Source organism: Delphinapterus leucas, chromosome 6, assembly GCF_059928025.1.
Source record: "Delphinapterus leucas isolate spDelLeu-1000000601 "Yukka" chromosome 6, BTC_Dleu_Yukka2, whole genome shotgun sequence".
Lineage (NCBI taxonomy): Eukaryota > Metazoa > Chordata > Mammalia > Artiodactyla > Monodontidae > Delphinapterus > Delphinapterus leucas.
The window spans coordinates 44,517,513-44,537,878 of record NC_143134.1 but is presented as its reverse complement, the minus strand read 5'-3'; the positions used below and the strand labels follow the sequence as shown (position 1 = coordinate 44,537,878).

The 20,366-nt window shown below is 42.4% G+C and overlaps 1 protein-coding gene across 2 annotated transcripts in view; it reads right to left on the bottom strand.

Annotated features, from left to right (window-relative positions):
- The window catches only part of DCAF12 (DDB1 and CUL4 associated factor 12), a 40,689-nt gene that overhangs the window by 2,293 nt on the left and 18,030 nt on the right, over positions 1–20,366 (bottom strand). For both annotated transcript variants that reach the window (XM_022551597.3, XM_089912516.1), the window contains exons 3-8: positions 15,197–15,403; positions 14,057–14,117; positions 4,925–5,118; positions 3,876–3,941; positions 2,325–2,487; positions 344–522 (exon numbers count right to left, since the gene is read on the bottom strand). In XM_022551597.3, coding sequence (XP_022407305.1) covers positions 344–522; positions 2,325–2,487; positions 3,876–3,941; positions 4,925–5,118; positions 14,057–14,117; positions 15,197–15,403 — 870 coding nt within the window. The remainder of the gene's footprint in view (positions 1–343; positions 523–2,324; positions 2,488–3,875; positions 3,942–4,924; positions 5,119–14,056; positions 14,118–15,196; positions 15,404–20,366) is intronic.

The following is a 20,366-nucleotide window of genomic DNA, read 5'->3' as shown; positions in this document are numbered from 1 at the left end:
AGAATTGCTACACAAACCGAAGGTCTTCTCAGGACTGCTGGAACCAAATGCTTTCATAATTCACTGGCAGCCTCAGTGGGAGGTTCCTCTCCTTCCAGCTCTATTATCACCTGGGGGTTATTCTGGGCCAACCGGTGTGTCTTACTGGGCCTGTTTTCCCACAGACATGCAGACACAAAAACAAAGCAAAGGGAAAGTGCCTTTCTCTGCTCCAAGGAGTGTCTCTTACTAGTGAAAAACTATGTGGTAGGTGGTGTGTCAGTGGGGGTGGGAGTGGGTGGGTAGAGTGAATACAACTTTTCCGTCACTGTCCAGTAACCATGTGAGGCATGGGCTTACTCACCAGCCAGCCTCTGCCAGTCGTTAGTTTCAGATTCTCCCCTGCTAGTCTGGGCTTGGACCCATAACAAGCTGAGAGCCTCTCTTCCAGGAACCTCTGAGCTCGGATGTCATAGAATAACAGGGAGCCCTGCCCTGTGCCCACAGTGATGATGTGCTCATAGAAGCTCACTGACCGGATACCTGAGAGAGAGAAAAGTAAAGGGCAATCAGGTCTGCTAGCCGGAACTTCTCTGACACTGAGTTCAAATGGCACCCCTAAATACCACAGCGCCTTTCCCAAGGCAGACCTAGCTCACGCACAAGCCAGAGAACCCCGATGCCACACTGCCCATCCACACACTAACAGGAACCTTCCCATAAGCCTCAGAAGTACCAAATGCCTGATGATGCCCAAGATGCTTTGGGCCCAAGACCGTAAGTATGCCCTGAACCTGCTTGCCTCCCCTCGACTCACTCTCAAGTCACCTTTCATAACTCTAAGTTCTTCTCCATTATATGTTTCCAACCCGTACTGAAACTGAGGGTAATCTGCATATTTACAAATCATTACATTAACAAGGACTTTCTTGTATTTGACCTAAAACCACTACCATGGCACTGCAAGAGGTCTTTATCTGGTATTAAGTGTGTTATGAGAGTGGCAAACAGCCTAGAACTGAAGCACTCAAAGGTGCACTGTCTTTCACTGTGAATTTAAGACAAGTCACCTGATCACTTTGGGTCACAGGGAAAATACATCTGCTGCATCTGTGGATCAGATAAGTGCATGGGATGTGAAGATGTCTCTAAGTACAAAAGAGGTGCTCACTAATATTTGTGAAATCAGTATTTCCTTATTAGGTTTGCAAGCTACTCCTGTAACAGTAACCAAAATCTCTTAAAACTTCATCGCAGACATCATTCCGGCCAAGACTATTTATTCTTTCCCTTACTACTTTCCTTACACACATTATTCTCTCTGTTCTGAAATGTATTTCAAGAATAACTGAAAACAAATCTAAAACAATGGCCAAAACTGCAGCATCTACACGAAAATAAATACTACTTGAAAGAGAAGATACTGTGCCTTTTAGGACTCCCAGGATAACGTAGCCACATTTTTGCATGAGAAGGGGGACAATGTCAGATGAAGAAGGAAACACACTTTGTTAAGTTGGACAACCTGGATTCTGGTCCCTGGCTGTTCCCCCACCAACCTGTGTGGTGTTTGGCAAGTTATTTAACCAATCTGGGTCTCAGTCTCCTCATCTATAAAATAGGGTGTAAACTGCTTCCCACAGGGTCCTTGGTAAGATGAAATGAGATGTCAGACAAAGGTATTCTGAAATCTTAAAGTACAGTACAAATGTAAGTCTCTTTTTATTCCTCAATGAAGAATGAGGGTGCCCTCAGAGAGAATATGCTATTAAAGATTGGGAGGCGGGGGGGCCTGAAGCCTAATTCACCCAGTGGGTAAGAACTAAACTGAAAATTTTCTTCAGCTTTATTGAGGTATAATTGACATAGAATACACTGCACATATTCAAGGTATACAATTTGAAGTTTTAATATATGTATATATCCATGACACCACCACCACAATCAAAATAACATATTTATCACCCCCAAAAGTTTCCTCATGCCCCTCTGTAAAATCCTCCTCACCCCACCACATCATAACTTAGCATAAAAGAATTTTATAGTTCAGGTAGGGTCCCAGCAAAAAACTACCACAAGGAGTAGGGCTCTGTGGAGGAACAAGGAAACCACCAATACGCTGACTATTGGTTTCCATCAAAGGCTTCTGTGGCCACAAGTTTGTGTGCGGTGTGCGAAGCTTTGCTGCCATATGCAGGTATTCAATCTCCCCTCTGTGTCACCAAACACCTCCACCAGGTTCCATAAAGATCACTATATTTGCTTGGAAACCAATATTGAAACTGAAGGTCAAAACCCATTCACAACGCAGCTGTAAGCCTGAGGGGCACATGGGGGCCTCTTACCACTGCCTCGCTCCCTGGAGCAGACAGACTTGACGTTGTATGATGGTTGCCGTGGATCCAAGAAGGAGACATGAGCTTGGGAGCCCACTGCATACACTGACCACTCACTACCATAGGCCAGGCACACATTCTCACGGCAATATGGCAGTTTGGTGGAGAGGAGCTGAAAACAGAGAGAGAAGAGATGCACCTATGGCATTACCGGAAAGCACACAGCAGGGCATTGTTCTTAGATGCCCACCTCTGTGGGCTTTCCTCATATACCAGACAAACAAAGTCACAGACAAAAAGACATGTACCAATTAAGGAAATAACATCCTGCTCCACCCCTACGTATGTAAGAGAAAGAAAGAATGATGATACTAAACAAGATCTAGGTACTGAAGAGGACCAGTTAGGGAAAAAGGTCAAGCTCGAATTAAATAATCAGAAGCAGAGAGAAAGGCCAAAAGCCACAGGCTGTTTCCAGGGATAACCCCAGGGCACTAAAGCCAAGGTCCCACTCTGTTCTCTCTGCTGGGAAGAGCCACTACCCTTCTCACTGATCTTCAGGTAAAGGGGCTGATTTCTGGCTACCCTCAGCCTAACTCCCCAACTGTATGGGAGTTGTACACTATAGAAAGCACACTTGTGGGACTGCTCAACCCCAGGTAACCCCAATCAGCCTTAACCCTGGATCCTTGTCATTTAGCCAATCCTCAGTGGCTACTGCACGTAAGGGACTGAGCAAGGTCAGTGGAGCTCAAAGGCTGCTGTGACACGAAGGAAATCAATAATTCCTGGAGCTCTGCTTCCTCTTGAAAAAGAGTCTATCATAGAAGTTATAAGCAGCAAAGGCCTCTGGAATAAGAAGAGGACAAACGATCCACAGGTAGGTTTAACTTTAGGTAAAAGGTGCTTGCAAATACTGTAAATTAAATCCATACCTTACATGATTATTTTAGAGATGATTAATCTTAGTGTAATTGATCTTCGGTTGCCAATGGCTCCTAACATTTAGGTTTTTCCTGCCCTCACAATATTGCAAATAGTCAATAATCCATAAGCAAATACTTAAATGCACTGTGGATTGGAAGACTGCTAGTTAAAGGAGTCTCTCAGCAAGTCTTTGCAATGTGAAAGAATCACCCCCTTTTTTTTTTTTTTTTTTTCCAGTTCTGGACATTAGTTTAATCAGTCATTTTCACCTTCTCTGAAGAGCATAAAAATTTACTCAGTTTGCCAGTATCCCTGTCATGAAATTGCTGTAAGTTGTTCTATATTAATTATTTCACAGGAAATAGACAGATCTCTTATTGTTGGGTAACGGAAATGCGTAGATTATCCTGTACATGTTACTCTGATCAACTGATAACATAGTTTCTGCTGGGTTCCCTCTGACTTCTTTAAAAGACTTTTAAGAGGGGCAGGCCAGGCTCAAAATTTCATGCACTATGCAGTCACATGCCCAGATCCTTGGAGAATTCGTGCTTTAGACAAGAATGAAAAAGTTTAGGGAGGATTAAAGTATTTTAACTATAAGGTGAAACTACTAAGTCATGTTCATCATACCTTAGACAGTGTATTTTCAGCCTTCCAGAGATGAAAGTAGCCATCCAGAGATACTGCTCCCAATTCCTGCAAAAGCAATGAAAAACAGGTTATACTCACAGCAACTAATATATAACTAAGCAGGGGAAGACCCTGCAGGTTGGGGTCCTCCCATTACTCACTCCTATCCTATGATGGTGCCAGGGATTATCAGCCCATCATCTTACCCTACAAAATGCAGCTGTACAGCATATTAAAGCAAGGCTGCTTCTTGACAGAACCCAAGAAGCAAGTCCTGGTTTGAACATAGACACCCATGCTTAAAAAAGCCCATACTATACAATCATACACATGACATCCTGTTTGATAGTTAGAGCAGAGCATGCACATGAAAGACAGTTTTCTAAGTCTCAGTGTGAGAGCTTCTATAAGTAGAGGGTCTAAGCTGGGAGAGATAAGTCTACCCCTAACCCATAAATATGGATGAGAGATAGGAGGCGGCTAAAGGAACTACCCCTCAAATTGTGGCCCGATTCAAATTTTGGGAAAAGAGCCTTTCTTCTCTTCTGGCTCTGGGTCTCCATACTAACACTCTACTTAATAGCCCAGCAGTTTCAGATCTGACTCAAATGATTAAGTTAAGACTTGATGGCAGTGTTGAGAAGAGGCAGTAAAGAATGAAAAGAAACTGAATACAAGAGAGAAGAAAGTGATTGCATGTAGGAAAATCACACCCAAAATAGAGCACCGGCAGGATCACATGCAAATGAGAGACAGTCAAATCAGAGTGGCCCTGGGGAAACTCTGAGAGGCTAACAGATATGGACCATCCAGAGAATACTCAATGCAAGGGGTGGCTTTCATAATTTCAGTTATAATCTTTCTCAGAGAGAGATTATAACTAAGCATCCCTCAGCCTTCAAGAGATGCTCTGTGGGCTCAGAACTGAGTTATGTAGTAAGCTCTGACTTGGGGAAGGAGAAGGAGAAGGACAGTGCACCTCCCAAGACATAAGCCAAAAAGCTGAAGCAAGAGGAACAGGCTTCAGGGAACCTTTGGCAAGCTCATACCTTGTTCTTGTTGTTGAAGGCCAGAGCTCGGACCTTGCAGTTGTCAGGGTTTGTGTCCTCCTTGGGGATGTCCTTTAAGGCCTTGTGAGTGATGTGAGCATACACAGGGACCTGTGACACATTGTGCCTTGTGTCACTTTTGGTTAACACATCATCTGTCACCTCCCAGAGTCCCATAGAACCATCGCGTGAGCCTGTAGGGCAAGGAAACCACAGATGTCAGACATATCCAACTTTCCATGAGACAGCCCCACAGAAGCCAAATGGGATTTCTTAGTCTAGCTCTTTGTGCACCATGCTCATATGTGCTGAAGCCTGGCCAGGTGGCCCACACCAAAACAGAAAGCAGTATGTATTTTAATAGCTACACCAAGAGGATGATTCAACTGAGGTGTAGGAGTTAAAATATAAACTTTAAGTGTAACGTAGTTGGTGGGACTTTTGAAAAGAGAGAATACATTTGATAAAGCTCAGTAATTTTCCAAGCCAAATGCTTAGGTCACTTGGGCATGCATGCATAGGTGATTTCTACTAGGCAATAGGGTTTGGGAACTCCCACTCTAGATCAGTGATGCTTAATATTTTCTGAGTCATGTGCCCCTCTGACAGACTTAGGAATGTTAAAGACCCCTTTCTCTAGAAAAATACACAAAAAACCTACCTTGCACACTCAGTTTCAGGGAGCTTCATGGGCCTCTTGAAGAAACCATAATCCCTGAATTAAGAATGACTGTTCTGGGCTTCCCTGGTGGTGCAGTGGTTAAGAATCTGCCTGTCAATGCAGGGGACACGGGTTCGAGCCCTGGTCCAGGAAGATCCCACATGCCGCAGAGCAACTAAGCCCGTGCGCCACAACTACTGAGCCTGCACTCTAGAGCCCGCAAGCCACAACAATGGAGCCCGCGTGCTGCAACTACTGAAGCCCGTGCGCCTAGAGCCCGTGCTCCTCAACAAGAGAAGCCACCGCAGTGAGAAGCCCGCGCACCGCAACGAAGACCCAACACAGCCAAAAATAAATAAAATAAAATAAATTAAAACAAAATGCCTTAAGAATGACTGTTCTACATTAAGATGAATGCTTAAAAACATAAACAGTTTTCCTTAGGGAACATAATGAAGCACTTAAAAACAAGTCTGTGGTATAGTCATAAAACAGTATATCAAGAACCAATAAAAAGAGCTTCCCTGGTGGCGCAGTAGTTAAGAATCCGCCTGCCAATGCAGAGGACATGGGTTTCAGTCCTGGTCTGGGAAGATCCCACATGCCGCAGAGCAACTAAGCCCGTGCGCCACAACTACTGAGCCTGTGCTCTAGAGCCCGTGAGCCTCAACTACTGAGGCCCGCAAGCCTAGAGCCCATGCTCCGCAACAAGAGAAGCCACTGCAATGAGAAGCCCGCGCACCACAACGAAGAGTAGCCCCCACTCCCACAACTAGAGAAAGCCCACACCCAGCAACAAAGACCCAACTCAGCCAAAAATAAATAAAAAAATAAAATAAAATAACCAATAAAAAAAATGTTTTCAAATTCCTTTCCAGTAGCATTATCTGCCAACACTCCTTTGAGGCCAGAAGGTGCCCTTCTCACACTGCAGATCTCCTGAACAGTTCACGGTAAAAATTGTCTAACATGGGATAAATATCATCCAACTTGTTTGTATCATAAGGTTTGTGGACAAAGGTTCAAAGTAGAGGGCTCATCATGTGTGAAATCTAGAAAAGGCCAGAGAGTGAAGGGCACATCTAGAGAACTACGTACGGTTTATAATACAAATTAAAAAAATAAAACTATACAAGTTTTATTATGAAAAATTTCAAGCATATTGAAATGTTGAAAGAATTTTACAATGAATTGTATACTTACACCTATAGTCTACTATCAACATTTTCTTATATTCGGCATATCATATATCTATACATATATCCATCCCTCTATATGATCCCATTTTAACCTACTGATAATCCCATTTTAACAACTCAAATATGTACTGAAAAAAGACTAGCAGGATTGATTTCAAATTGTTAACAGTGACTATCTCTGGGCACAAACTGTGTGGGTAATTCTTTCCTTTTTTGTTTATTTGAATTAAAAAAAATTCTTACAATAAACATGTATTACTTTTACAGTAAAGAAAAAATTATTTTAAGAACTAATCTGGCAGCAACATGAAGATTAGATTGGAGGAGACAAGACTAGAGGCAGAGAGAAAATGTGGACGGACATTGGGGTAATTCAAAAGATAGACGATGAGCACTCAAGTAGACAAGATAGGAAAGAAATTGATGGATAGAAGAGATATTTTAGAAAACAGAATCAACATGGCTTGGTAATCTAAGGAGACTGAAGAGTCTTAGTTCTCTGGCTGTGCACCTAGGTGGAAGGTAGGAGAATTTACGAATATATGTCAATGGCAGGGGGAGGTGAGGTCCTGGAAGGGAGATGATGAGTTTGAATTCACTGAATTTGAGGGGAATGTTCAGGGGTTGATGCTCATCATCAAGTCTGAACATTAACACTGGTTAACAAGTATTGAGCATTTTCAATATGGCAGCCACTAAGCACTACCTCATCTGATCTTCCCAATGACCCTGTGAAGTATATATAATCATTATCCATGTTACAGATGAGGAAATCCAAGTCTCAAAAGCCTTAAATAACTTGCCCTCTGCGCTAATAAGTGGTAAGACCAGGATTCAAATTCAGATCTTTATTATCAGAGCCAATACTCTTTTTTTTTTTAAATGCAGCAAAAACTACTGTTAATGGTACATCAAACACTTTTTTATAAATAATAAAACCTTGTTTATTTCCAATTTAACAAGACATCTACATTGACTTAAAACTATTTGGACTTTCTTGCTGATGTGACCTCTCAGAGTATGAAATTCCTGATTTGGATGTGAACAAAGCAGAACTGAAAATTCAAAAGAAACTTTTTTTTTTTTGGCCGTACCATGCAGCTTGTGGGATCTTAGTTCCCTAACCAGGAATTGAACCCAGGCCCCCTAAAGTGGAAGCATGGAGTCCTAACCACTGGACCGCCAGGGAACTCCCCAAGAAAAACACTGTCCCCTGCCCTCCTGCACAGCTGAACGTTAGAACTATTTCCAACTGAGCTGCTTACTGCAAAATTTTGAGGCAGTTTCTCAATCTTTGTATAGTATAACACTCCTCCAAATTGGGCTCCTCGTTAATTGTCTCTGCACACATTAGTTTTAAAATGTATACTGGGGACTTCCCTGGTGAGCCAGTGGTTAAGAATCTGCCTTCCAATGCAGGGGACGCAGGTTCGATCCCTGATCGGGGAACTAAGATCCCACATGCCGCAGGGCAACTAAACCCGGGCGCTCTAGAGCTCTTGCGCCACTAGAGAGCCCACGTGCTGTAACTGCTGAGAGGCCCGCGCGCCAACGAAAGATCCCGTGTGCCTCAACTAAGATCCGACACAGCCAATAAATAAATATTAAAAAAAAAAAAAAGATGGCACGGATCAGTAGCTAACACTTCCTGGGCTTCTTTCACTGTGGTTGTTCTGCCTTTGAACAAATGGGAAGGTTGAGCTGGGAGGATTTTTTAAAAATAAATAAATAAAATGTATACTGTGTTTTTACTGTCTTCCATAATTGTCAACAGTATGTCACACAGCAACTCCATCACTAAGGTAGGGAAGTGTACTAACTTACTTTGATGATTAGGAAACTGAAACACAGCTCCTTTCAACATTTAACAATTTGGAGAACAGAGCATTTGAAGATTAGTACTTTTACAAAGCTGTATTTCCTCAATTTAGATGGCAAAATTATATATTAGGAACATCGATGGAAGGATTTTTGTTGTGTATGTTGATTTATAGTGATTCTACAGTTTATAAGGAAGGTGTATTCTATGTTATCATAATTAAAGTCTCAGTAGAAGATGAGAATTATCACGAACATTTAGATTTTAATTTTTCATTAAAGTATAATTCACTTACAATATAATATTAGTTTCAGGTGTACAGCACAGTGATGCATTATTTTTATACTTATTTAAGGTTATTATAAAATAATGACCACATTTCCCTGTGCCATACAATATATCCTTGTTGCTTATTTTATTTTTTATAAATTTATTTATTTTATTTTTGGCTGCGTTGGGTCTTCATTGCTGCACGTGGGCTTTCTCCAGTTGCGGCGAGTGGGGACTACTCTTCGTTGCAGTGTGCAGGCTTCTCATTGCGGTGGCTTCTCTTGTTGCAGAGCATAGGCTCTAGGTGCACAGGCTTCAGTAGTTGTGGCTCACAGGTTCTAGAGCACACGCTCAGTAGTTGTGGCACACGGGCTTAGTTGCTCCGCGGCATGTGGGATCTTCCCGGACCAGGGCTTGAACCCGTGTCCCCTGCACTGGCAAGCGGATGCTTAACCACTGTGCCACCAGGGAAGCCCTGTTGCTTATTTTATACATAGTACTTTGTATCTCTTAATTCTATACTTCTATCTTGCCCCCTCCCTCTCCCCCCTGGTAACGACTAGTTTGTTCTCTTTATCTGTGAATTTGTTTCTGTTTTGTTATATACATTCATTTTATTTATTTTTTTGATTCCACATATAAGTAGTAAAGTGTTTGTCTTTCTCTGACTTATTTCACTAAGCATAATACCCTCTAGGTTCATCCACGTTGTTGCAAATGGCAGAATTTCATTCTTTTTTAATGGCTGAGTAATAGTCCATTGTGTATGTATACCACATCTTTTTAAAAAACTTTTATTTCATATTGGAGTATAGTTGACTAACAATAATAGTATGTTAGTTTCAGGTGTACAGCAAAGTGATTCAGTTATACATATACATGTATCTATTCTCTTTCAAATTCTTTTCCCATTTAGGTTATTACAGAATGTTGAGCAGAGTTCCCTGTGCTATACAGTAGGTCCTTGTTGGTTATCTATTTTATTTTTTTATGGCCATGCCACGTGGCTTGTGGGATCTTAGTTCCCTGACCAGGGATTGAACCTGCACCCTCTGCAGTGAAACTAGAGAGTCCTAACAACTGGACCACCAGGGAATTCCCTGGTTATCTATTTTAAACATATCAGTGTGTACATGTCAATCCCAAACTCCCAATCTATCCCTCCCCGCCGGTAACCATAAGTTCATTCTCTAAGTTTGTGAGTCTGTTTCTGTTTTGTAAGTAAGTTCATTTGTATGAACTTTTGTTGTTGTGTTTTTTTTTTATATTCCACATGTAAGCAGTATCATATGATATTTGTCTTTCTCTGTCTGACTTACTTCACTTAGGATGATAATCTCCAGGTCCATCCATGTTGCTGCAAATGGCATTATTTCATTCTTTTTAATGGCTGAGTAATATTCCATTGTATATATGTACCACATCTTCTTTATCCATTCATCTGTTGATAAGACACATAGGTTGCTTCCATATCTTGACTATTACATACGATGCTACTAAGAATACTGGGGTTCGTGTATTTTTTCGAATTAGGGTTTTCATTTTCTTTAAATATATATCTAGCTGTAGAATTGCTGGATCATATAGTAGTCCTATTTTTAGGGTTTTTTTTCAATTTTTTTAAATTGAAAAAAATATTTATTTGGCTGCGTTGGGTCTTAGTTACGGCACATGGGATCTTCGGTGCGGCATATGGGATCTTTCGTTGTGGCACACGGGCCTCTCTCTAGTTATGGCACATGGGCTCAGCAGTTGTGGCGCGCAGGCTCTCTAGTTGTGGTGCATGGGCTCTAGAGTGTGAGGGCTCAGTAGTTGTGGCGTGCAGGCTTAGCTGTCCTGAAGCATGTGGGATCTTAGTTCCCTGACCAGGGATCGAACCCACGTCCCTTGCATTGGAAGGCAGATTCTTAACGCAGGCAGATTCTTAACCACCGGACCACCAGGGAAGTCCCTATTTTTAGTTTTTTGAGGAACATTTATACTTTTTTTCATAATGGCCACACCAATTTACATTCCTACCAGCAGTGTACTAGGGTTCCCTTTCCTCCACATCCTCACCAACATTTGAAGACTTTTTGATGACAGCCATTCTGACAGGTGTGAAGTGATTATTATCTCACTGTGGTTTTGATTTGCATTTCTCTGATGATTAGCAATTTTGAGCATTTCCTCATGTGCCTGTTGGCCACTGTATATCTTCTTTGGAAAAATGTCTATCCAGATTTTCTGCCCAATTTTTAATTGGGTTATTTTTTTATATTGAGTTGTATGAGCTGTTTATATATTTTGGATAACCCTTATTGGTCATATCATTTGCAAGCATTTTCTCCCATTCCATAGGTTGTCTTTCTGTTCTGTTGATGGTTTCCTTTGCTATGCAAAAGCTTTTAAGTTTAATTAGGTCCCGTTGGCTTAATTTTGCTCGTTTCTTTTGCCTTAGGAGAGAGAGATGAAAAATATTGCTACAATTTATGTCAAAGAGTGTTCTGCCTATGTTTTCTTCTAGGAGTTTTATGGTTTCCAGTCTTCCATTTAGGTCTTTAAACCATTTTGTTAGTTTTGCATATTGGCGTGAGAAAATGTTCTAATTTCACTCTTTTACATGTAGCTGTCCAGTTTTTCCAGCACCGCTCTTCACTGGAGACTGTTTTTTCTCCATAGGATATTCTTTGTCATAGATTTATTGACCAGAAGTGTGTGGGTTTACTTCTGGGCTCTCTGTTCTGTCCCATGGATCTATATGTCTCTTTTTGTTCCAGTACCATGCTGGGTTTTTAAAAAAAATAACTAATTAATTACTTTATGGCTGCGTTGGGTCTTCGTTGCCGCACAGGCTTTCTCTAGTTGCGGCGAGCAGAGACTGCTCTTCGCTGCGGTACATGGGCACCTCACTGCGGTGGCTTCTCTTGTTGCCGAGCATGGGCTCTTGGCACGCAGGCTCTAGAGCGCAGGCTTGGCAGTTGTGGTGCACGGGCCTAGTTGCTCCGCAGCATGTGAGATCTTCCCGGACCAGGGCTCGAACCCGTGTCCCTTGCATTGGCAGGTGGATTCTTAACCACTATGCCACCAGGGAAGTCTTACCATGCTGTTTTGATGACCAAAGCTTTGTCGTTTAGTCTGAAGTCAGGGAGCATGCTATCTCTAGCTTTGTTCTTTTTTTCCTCAAGATTGCTCTGGCAATTTGGGGTCTTTTGTGATTCCATATAGATTTTAGGATTGTTTGTTCTACTTCTATGAAAAACGTCATGGGTATTTTGATAAGGATGGCATTAAATCTGTAGATTGCTTAGGGAAATAGAGACATTTTAACAATATTAATTCCTCCAATCCAAGAACATGGGATATCTTTCCATTCCTTTGTATCATCTTCAATTTCCTTCATAAATGTTTTACAGTTTTCAGAATATAGGTCTTTCACTCAGAGCCAATATTCTTTTTTCTTTTTAAATTGAAATATAGCTGATTTACAATATTATATTAGTTTCAGGTGTACAGCAAAGTGACTCAGTATTTTTGCAGATTACATTCCGTTATAGGTTATTACAAGATACTGGGTATAATTCCCTGTGCAGCAGTCCCCAACTGCTGGGACTAGGGACCGGTTTCATGGAGGACAATTTTTCCATGGACCGGGGGGTGGGGGGGTGGGGGAGTGGAGATGGTTCAGGCAGTAATGCAAGCATTGGGGAGCGATGGGGAACAGCAGATGAAGCTTTGCTCGCTCATCCGCAGCTCACCTCCTGCTGTGTGGCCCAGTTCCTAACAGGCCATGGACCGGTAGCGGTCCACGGTCTGGGGGTTGGGGACCCCTGCTATACAGTATATCCTTGTTGCTAATCTATTTTACATACGGTAGTTTATATTGGTTAATCCCATAATCCTAATTTGTCCCTCCCCCCTCCCTCTCCCCTTTGGTAACCACAGCTTTGTATTCTATATCTGTGAGTCTGTTCCTGTTTTACAGCCAATATTCTTAAAACCTGCTATACTGTTCACAAAATGTAGACTTGGAAGCTATCAGCCTGAAAACATAGAATACTCACAGCCTATATGAAAAAAGAGAAGGGAAGTTCCCAGAAAAAGCCACGTCCTGACTCCTAACAATCACACTTAGTGCAAGTTACTGTCATACAGATAGTCCCTATAGAGGTGACATGATTCAGCCTTTGCCTTCAAGGAGCTCTCATTTCTTGGGGAGACAAATGACAGGGAATCCAAAAGCTTCTGAACCACTACTGAATAATTCTGAACTGTGACTATGCTTGTCCATTAGATTTATTTTCCCTCCTGGCTGCTTTCTATTGCCTTGCAAAGAATCCAAAGAAGAAACATTTACGTTCCCTTAGCTTTGTGTGTAGCAGTTCTAAGCATGGGCTTGGAACTCAGAGCTGGATTCAGATCCTGAGTCCATCTCTCACCATCTGTGTAGCCTTTGGCAAATTATAACTTCTCAGAATCTACATTTTCTCATTTGTGAAATAAGGCTCATAATGCAAACCTTCTAGGACTGTTCTGAGGATTCTATGAGATAACACACATGAAGTACTTAATTTAGCAACTCTTACAATTTTTTTTAAAATTTGGGAATCTGGAATGGGGGATTATATTTTTACATGTACGTACCCAGCAAAACTGGTTGGCACTCTGAGCCTACTTTCTAGGCTGCTGTGGGTATTCAGAAAGCATTTGAGTATCTCTAGGTTATCGTCTCTACACTCATTTCCATGTATTTTTTCTGACTGTTCTACCACTGGGAGAGAAATTCCCCTAATCCTATATAGCTTTATCAACACTATATAGTTGTACAGAAAGTAACAGTTGCTCCTAATACTTTGCAGAGCACACCAACTTTTCCAAAAGCACTTTCACAACTATTGTCTCAGTGAAGCCCCACAAAAATGTTGAGGCTAACATGCTAATACACAGGCTCTTTGGAACAAGGCAGAGTATGAATAATAATTGTGCTAGTACTTCCACTTTGCAGATCAGGAATATACGAGGGGAATGACTTATCCAAGGTCACATGGTAAGTCAGGAGAAAGAGTATTAGAAACAAGGTTTCCTGGCCCCTCGCTGATGGTCGGTTTACCGGGCTATTTCCAATCACACTACTCTCCTTCTTCAACTTCTAGCTTCCCTCCCTCCCTGCCACACCAGAACTCCCTACAAAAGGGCAATTTTACCAGATACCGCCATAGTGTCACTGATCCATGCAATGGAAAAGATCCAGTCCTTGTGTCCATCCTTCAAGAGGAGGGAGTGACAGGTACAGAGAGAGAGAAAAAAAAAAGGAAAAAAGAAATCAGTAAAATAAGGATTACAATGTACACCCCTGAAAAGCTTACGAGTCTGACTGAAAATATCTTTGTAAAAATTACAATTCTAATCTCTGGTGATTTCAACCCAAATGGAATGATCCCACAATTTTTAACTTCTGTCTTGAGAAGCTCAAAGCTGGAATAAAACTGGCATTCTTGTGGACAATAAACATGGCCGGTGGACACACAGCTCTAGCATTCTATCTCTGGATGTTCTACTTGTGGTTCCTACGCACAATTACCCACTTCTCATCCCTCCAACACACCTCCTCGCACTCCCCCCTTGCTTCCTGGGAGAATATAGCTACAACTGACCTCTATGCTGTTCCATCTGTCTGGTACTCTCTTCCTCCAGACATCAGCATGTCTTGCACCCTCATTTCCTTTAAGTCTCCCTGCTCAAATGTCGTTCTTATCAAAGAGGCCCTCCCAACTATCCTCTGGAATAGCATTCTCCACCATGCTCTCTCCCTTTAGCCTGCCTTTACTCTTCTCCACGGCACTCATCACACTCTGACATACTGCTGGTACATTTTTGTTGGTTTATATGCCTCCCTTCACTTGAGTGCAGGCTTCAAGAGGGTAGGGGCTTTGTCTGTTTTATTCACTGCTATGTCCCCAGTGTCTGAAACAATGACCGGCCATAGAAGGGTCAAAAAATAGTTGCTGAATGAATAACTTAATAAACCCTTCTGACTATGGGCAGTAGGAGATGTGTAACCACTGTGGTCTGGACTCAAACACCAACCCACCGCTGATGGCCTCTGAGGTGTACTGCTCGCCTCTTTATCAAACATACCCTCTGCCAACATATCTGATACTCCCTGTGGTGAGTGGAATACCAACTCTGAAATCTCCACCCCCATACCTCACCATTACGCACCCCCAACCCAAGTCCGCAGAAGTCTAGAGGAAACTGTCCCTTCCTGGGGGGTTTGTGGGATGAGGACTGGGCTCTGTTAAAAAACAAGGCTACCTCTATCTACAATTATTGGGGAGACTTACATCTCCCACACACACAGGATCTAGTGTAGGCAGCCGGTAGACAGCAAGGCTGTTAGGGTTGTCTCCTCCGGTGGCTAACAGTGTTCTAGAGGGATTCAACTCGATAGCATGGATACCACAGCCCTGCTGTGTCACACCGCCGGGCTCCCGATCCTTCAGAATGGGGATCTTGGTGATCTGGCTTGTCTGGACATCCACTACAAACAGCTACAAGAGAAAAGGGATAAAGAAGCTGAACGCAGTTTCTCTTCAGTGTGGCTAACGCTGGGTACAAACGTCCATTCATTCACTCAGTTACCCATCAAACATTTAATTAATGTCTACTACGTTAGACCCTGGGCATTATAAAACGCATGGTCAGGGCGACACTAGTCAAATGAAACATGTAAATAAGAAAACATAACATAGATAGATATAATATGCTACATAAACACAGAGAGGAAGAAGTAAATTCTGCCTGGGATTCAAAGATGGCTTCAAAGAGGATTATGGATCTAATGAACCTGATGAAAGGTTTTCTACCAGTTCAAGCATATTTTATGTAACTCTTTTTTTTTTTTAATATTTATTTATTTTATTTCTTTATTTTCCTTAATTTTTTTTTTTGGCTGTGTTGGGTCTTAGTTGCGGCACACAGGATCCTTGTTGAATCATGCCAGATCTTTTCGTCATGGAGCGTGGTCTACTTGGGTTTCTCTCTAGTTGTGGCGAGTGGGCTCCAGAGCACATGGGCTCTATAGTTCGTGGCACGTGGGCTCTCTCGTTGAGGCGCGTGAGCTTGCTAGATGTGGCATGCAGGCTTAGTTGCCCTGTGGCATGTGGGATCTTAGTTTCCCGAGCAGGGATCAAACCTGTGTCCCCTGCGTTAGAAGGTGGATTCTTTTTCTGTTTTGTTTTTTAAACGTTTTTTTTTAAAATTTATTTATTTTATTTTTGACTGCATTGGGTCTTCCTTGCTGAGTGCGGGCTTTCTCTAGTTGCGGTGAGCGGGGGCTCTTCGTTGCGGTGAGCGGGGGCTCTTCGTTGCAGTGCACGGGCTTCTCATTGCAGTGGAGAAGGTGGATTCTTTACCACTGGACCACCAGGGAAGTCCCTATATAACTAATTCTTATCTAACCATGCACAGAAGCTTATAAACAAAACACGTCAAAACCACTATTAGACATACCTATAAACATTACCACATTTGCAAGAGTGACCTGAGACAGGACAAGGTAAGAGATATTCATCTCACTGCTTATCTATCACACACACATTCTGTTTTGTGCCACCATGCCTTTGCTCATGCTACTGTTTCTGCCTGAAATGCTCTTATCCACTTCTGTACCAAACTAACCCCTTTTCACTCTCCAAAATCCAATTCAGAGAAATACTTTATGGAAAAGATCAGTCTTAGACAAAGGGCATTCCCAGTGGAGTCTTTTTTTTTTTTTTAATATTTATTTTTTAGGGTGTGCTGGGTCTTAGTTGCGGCAGGCAGCTCCTTAGTTGTGGCTCGCAGGCTCCTTAGTTGTGGCACATGAGCTCCTTAGTTGTGGCAGGCGGGCTCCTTAGCTGTGGCACATGAACTCTTAGTTGCGGCATGCATGTGGGATCTAGTTCCCTTACCAGGGATTGAACCTGGGCCCCCTGCATTGGGAGTGCAAAGTCTTAACCACTGCGCCACCAGGGAAGTCCCTGGAGTCTATTATTATTAAACTCTTTATGTGATTCAATGATTCATTTATTCACTCACTGATTCAGCACCAACTAAATGCCAATAATTGTTCTAGATGCTAGAAATATAACTACTAGGAATGATCTCTGGCCTCATATACCTTATAGTCTAGGTAGTTCATTTAAAATCCTATCAGCAGTTCTCAGAGTGAAGCCAAATCATGTTATATCGTTGTATAAAATAACCTACTGCTTGCACAGGAAGATCTATGAAAGGAGAACGCAGGTAAGCCTTAAATTTAAAATAGAAAAAGGAAAGGAAGAATAGCTAGAACAAGACCGCCAGGTAGAGACTGAGGAAAAATTTTTAAAGGGAAGGTGGAGAGAGGGGAACCACTCCTGAGTCTGTAGGCCCTGACAACTACTTAAGGCAGACCTCCTGCCTAACAGTCACAGTCACTGATGTGTCTGACAGGCATTTTTTTTTTTTTGACAGGCATTTTTAAACTCAATGTGTCTAAAACAAATACTCTTCCTCCCCAAATTGCTCATTTCATCTAATGTCACCAAAATCTGCCTGGTCACACAAGCCTGGGATTCATCCTAGACTCCTCCTCCCTCATTCCCACCATCCCAGCTAGTCCTGCCAAACTATCTCCTAAATATTCTTACAGTTGCCTCCTTCCTCTCCATCCTCTCTCCTCTAGACAACTGCAACTGGTCTTTGTGCCTTCAGGCAAGGTCACCATAAAAACTATCCTCCAGGGGCTTCCCTGGTGGCGCAGTGGTTGAGAGTCTGCCTGCTGATGCAGGGGACGTGCGCGGGTTCGTGCCCCGGTCCAGGAAGATCCCACATGCCGCGGAGCGGCTAGGCCCGTGAGCCAGGGCCGCTGAGCCTGTGCGTCCGGAGCCTGTGCTCCGCTACGGGAGAGGTCACAACAGTGAGAAGCCCGCATACCGCAAAACAAACAAACAAACAAACAAAAAAACCTATTCTCCATACTATAATCATTCATCTTCATAAAAATGGAAATCCTCCCATGTCAATTAAAAAATATCTAATGGTTCCCCTTTACCTAAATTCAAGCCCCTTAGCATGGCATCAAGACTCTTCTCAATGTGGCCCCTACCTATCTCTCTAGCTTCAAATCCTGCCATGGACCTTATACTCTAGAAAGAACTGCTTATTAATTATTATTCACACAAATAATAATTATTTTATTTTTGACTGCATTGGGTCTTCAATGAAGACTCTCCAATGAAATATAATTATTTTGTTTCATGCTCATGCTGTTCACAATGCCAGAAATGCTTCCTCCTACTCTTTTCTTTACCTGGCCATCACGTCCTTACCTTTCATGATTCAGTTCAGACATGTCCTCTATGAATATTCCTTAATGTCCAGGCTGGTTAAGTTCCTCTCTTGTAGGCTCCCAAGACAGCCCTCTACCCACAATACTTAGATATTATCACAATTTCAAAATCTTTACTCGTCTCGGGCTTCCCTGGTGGTGCAGTGGTTAAGAATCCGCCTGCCAATGCAGGGGACACGGGTTCGAGCCCAGATCTGGGAAGATCCCACATGCCACGGAACAACTAAGCCTGTGCACTACAACTACTGAGCCTGTGCTCTAGAGCCTGCGAGCCACAACTACTGAGCCCAAGTGCTGCAACTACTGAAGCCTGCGTGTCTAGAGCCCATGTTTTGCAACAAGAAAAGCCACCGCAATGAGAAGCCCGCGCACCGCAACAAAGACCCAACACAGCCAAAATTAAAAAAATTAAAAAAAATTCTTTACTTGTCTCTCTTCTCCATTAAGCTAATAATGTCCTTCCAATTCCAAGAGCAGGGGGTTTCCCCTATTTGGTTCTATTCTCCTGCCCCAACCATGCAGAGCTACAAAGTAAGTGCTTACAGTAACCACCTTTCAAGGGACCTGCCCAATGATGTTAGGGGGCCCCCACATCCCTGCACTCAGAGTGGGGGCCTGTAGCTGAGTTTGATACAGCCCAGATTTCCAGATCACAGCACTGTCCTGGGGTGGCCTCCTGGCTCAAGGAGAACCAGTCCAGAGGCTAGACTGGACTGGGTCATTCAAATTCTCTCAGCAATATGGAACTGGCTGGTGGCACTAAACCAAACTGTCTGGGTGGCCATTTTCTACCAAAGCCAGTCCCCAGAGAAAAGGAAACAGAAGACAGGAAGCATGGACATCCCTGGTTCCTAGGGGCTTTCCAACTCCTAGTTGTTTTTCTGAGATCCAGGGATACTGCCTGCTCTTCAGGTTTGCAAGCTAGCCCTTCCAATAAATGTGAGTGGATTTCTTACCCTTTTAAACAAACGATCTCTAACCAACACAGCCCCTCAAATGTTTAATAAAGCAAAATGTACTGCCCACTTACACTTTTGTGTTGTGTGGGACAGTGCAACCATAATATATTGGCTTCTAGATCAGTGATTCTCAAACTGATTATAATACAATATAATATAATACAATAACCTGGGGAATTTTCTTTTTTTAAAAAATACTACAAAACGAACACAACTCCCAGGGACTTCCCTGGTGGTCCAGTGGTTAAGACTCCGTGCTCCCAATGCAGGGGGCCTGGGTTCGATCCCTGGTCAGGGAACTAGATCCTGCATGTCACAACAAAGAGCCCGCATGCCGCAACTAAGAGCCAGCACAGACAAATAAATAATAAATAAATAAATAAATATTTAAAAACAATTCCCAGGCCCTACCCTAAAACTCCTCCAATTAGAATTTCTGAGTTTGGGGCCAGTAAAAGTGAATTTTTTTCAAGGATCTCCAGGTGAATCTAATGACTGCCCATGTTTAACAATCACTGATCTAGAGCTTTGCTATTCAAAGGAGTATCTGGAAGCTTGTTAGAAACAAAGAATCTCAGACCTTCACCCTAGACCTATTAAATCAGCATCTGGAGTTTCTCAAGATCTCCAAGTACACTGAAGTTTGAGAAGCACTAATGTAGAGAGAAATCTACTCTGTACACTAAGGACGATGCATTTGATAAGAGACAACCCTACGCCTTAAAACAGGGCTCCATTTCTGCCACCCAGAAAAGGTGACGAGAAAAAGCTTCATCTATTCATGTCCAAGAAAGTCTTAAGCCCAACCTCTCCAGTTTTGGACTTGGGAGAGACCTAGGTTTGAATTCCATTGGTTACTTAGTAGTTATGTGATCTTGATCAAGTCACTTTCACCTTTCTGAATCTTGTTTCTTATCTATAAAACTTGAATAATATTATTTATCTAATAGGGTTGCTAGAAGGTCTAATAAAATGTAAAGTATCTAGCACAGGGCTCAGCACAGAATAGGTACTTAACAAGTACTAGCTAACAGTAACATTCTATTCTAATGTTTGTTTCATTCAGTAGGTTATAATGGCTTCTACACTAGATGAAAAAGATTTCATACAAGGGAAATGCAAACAGCTGGCTCTGTAGAGGCCCAGGAAACCAAGAGTTTACCCCCAACCTCACCCTCATCC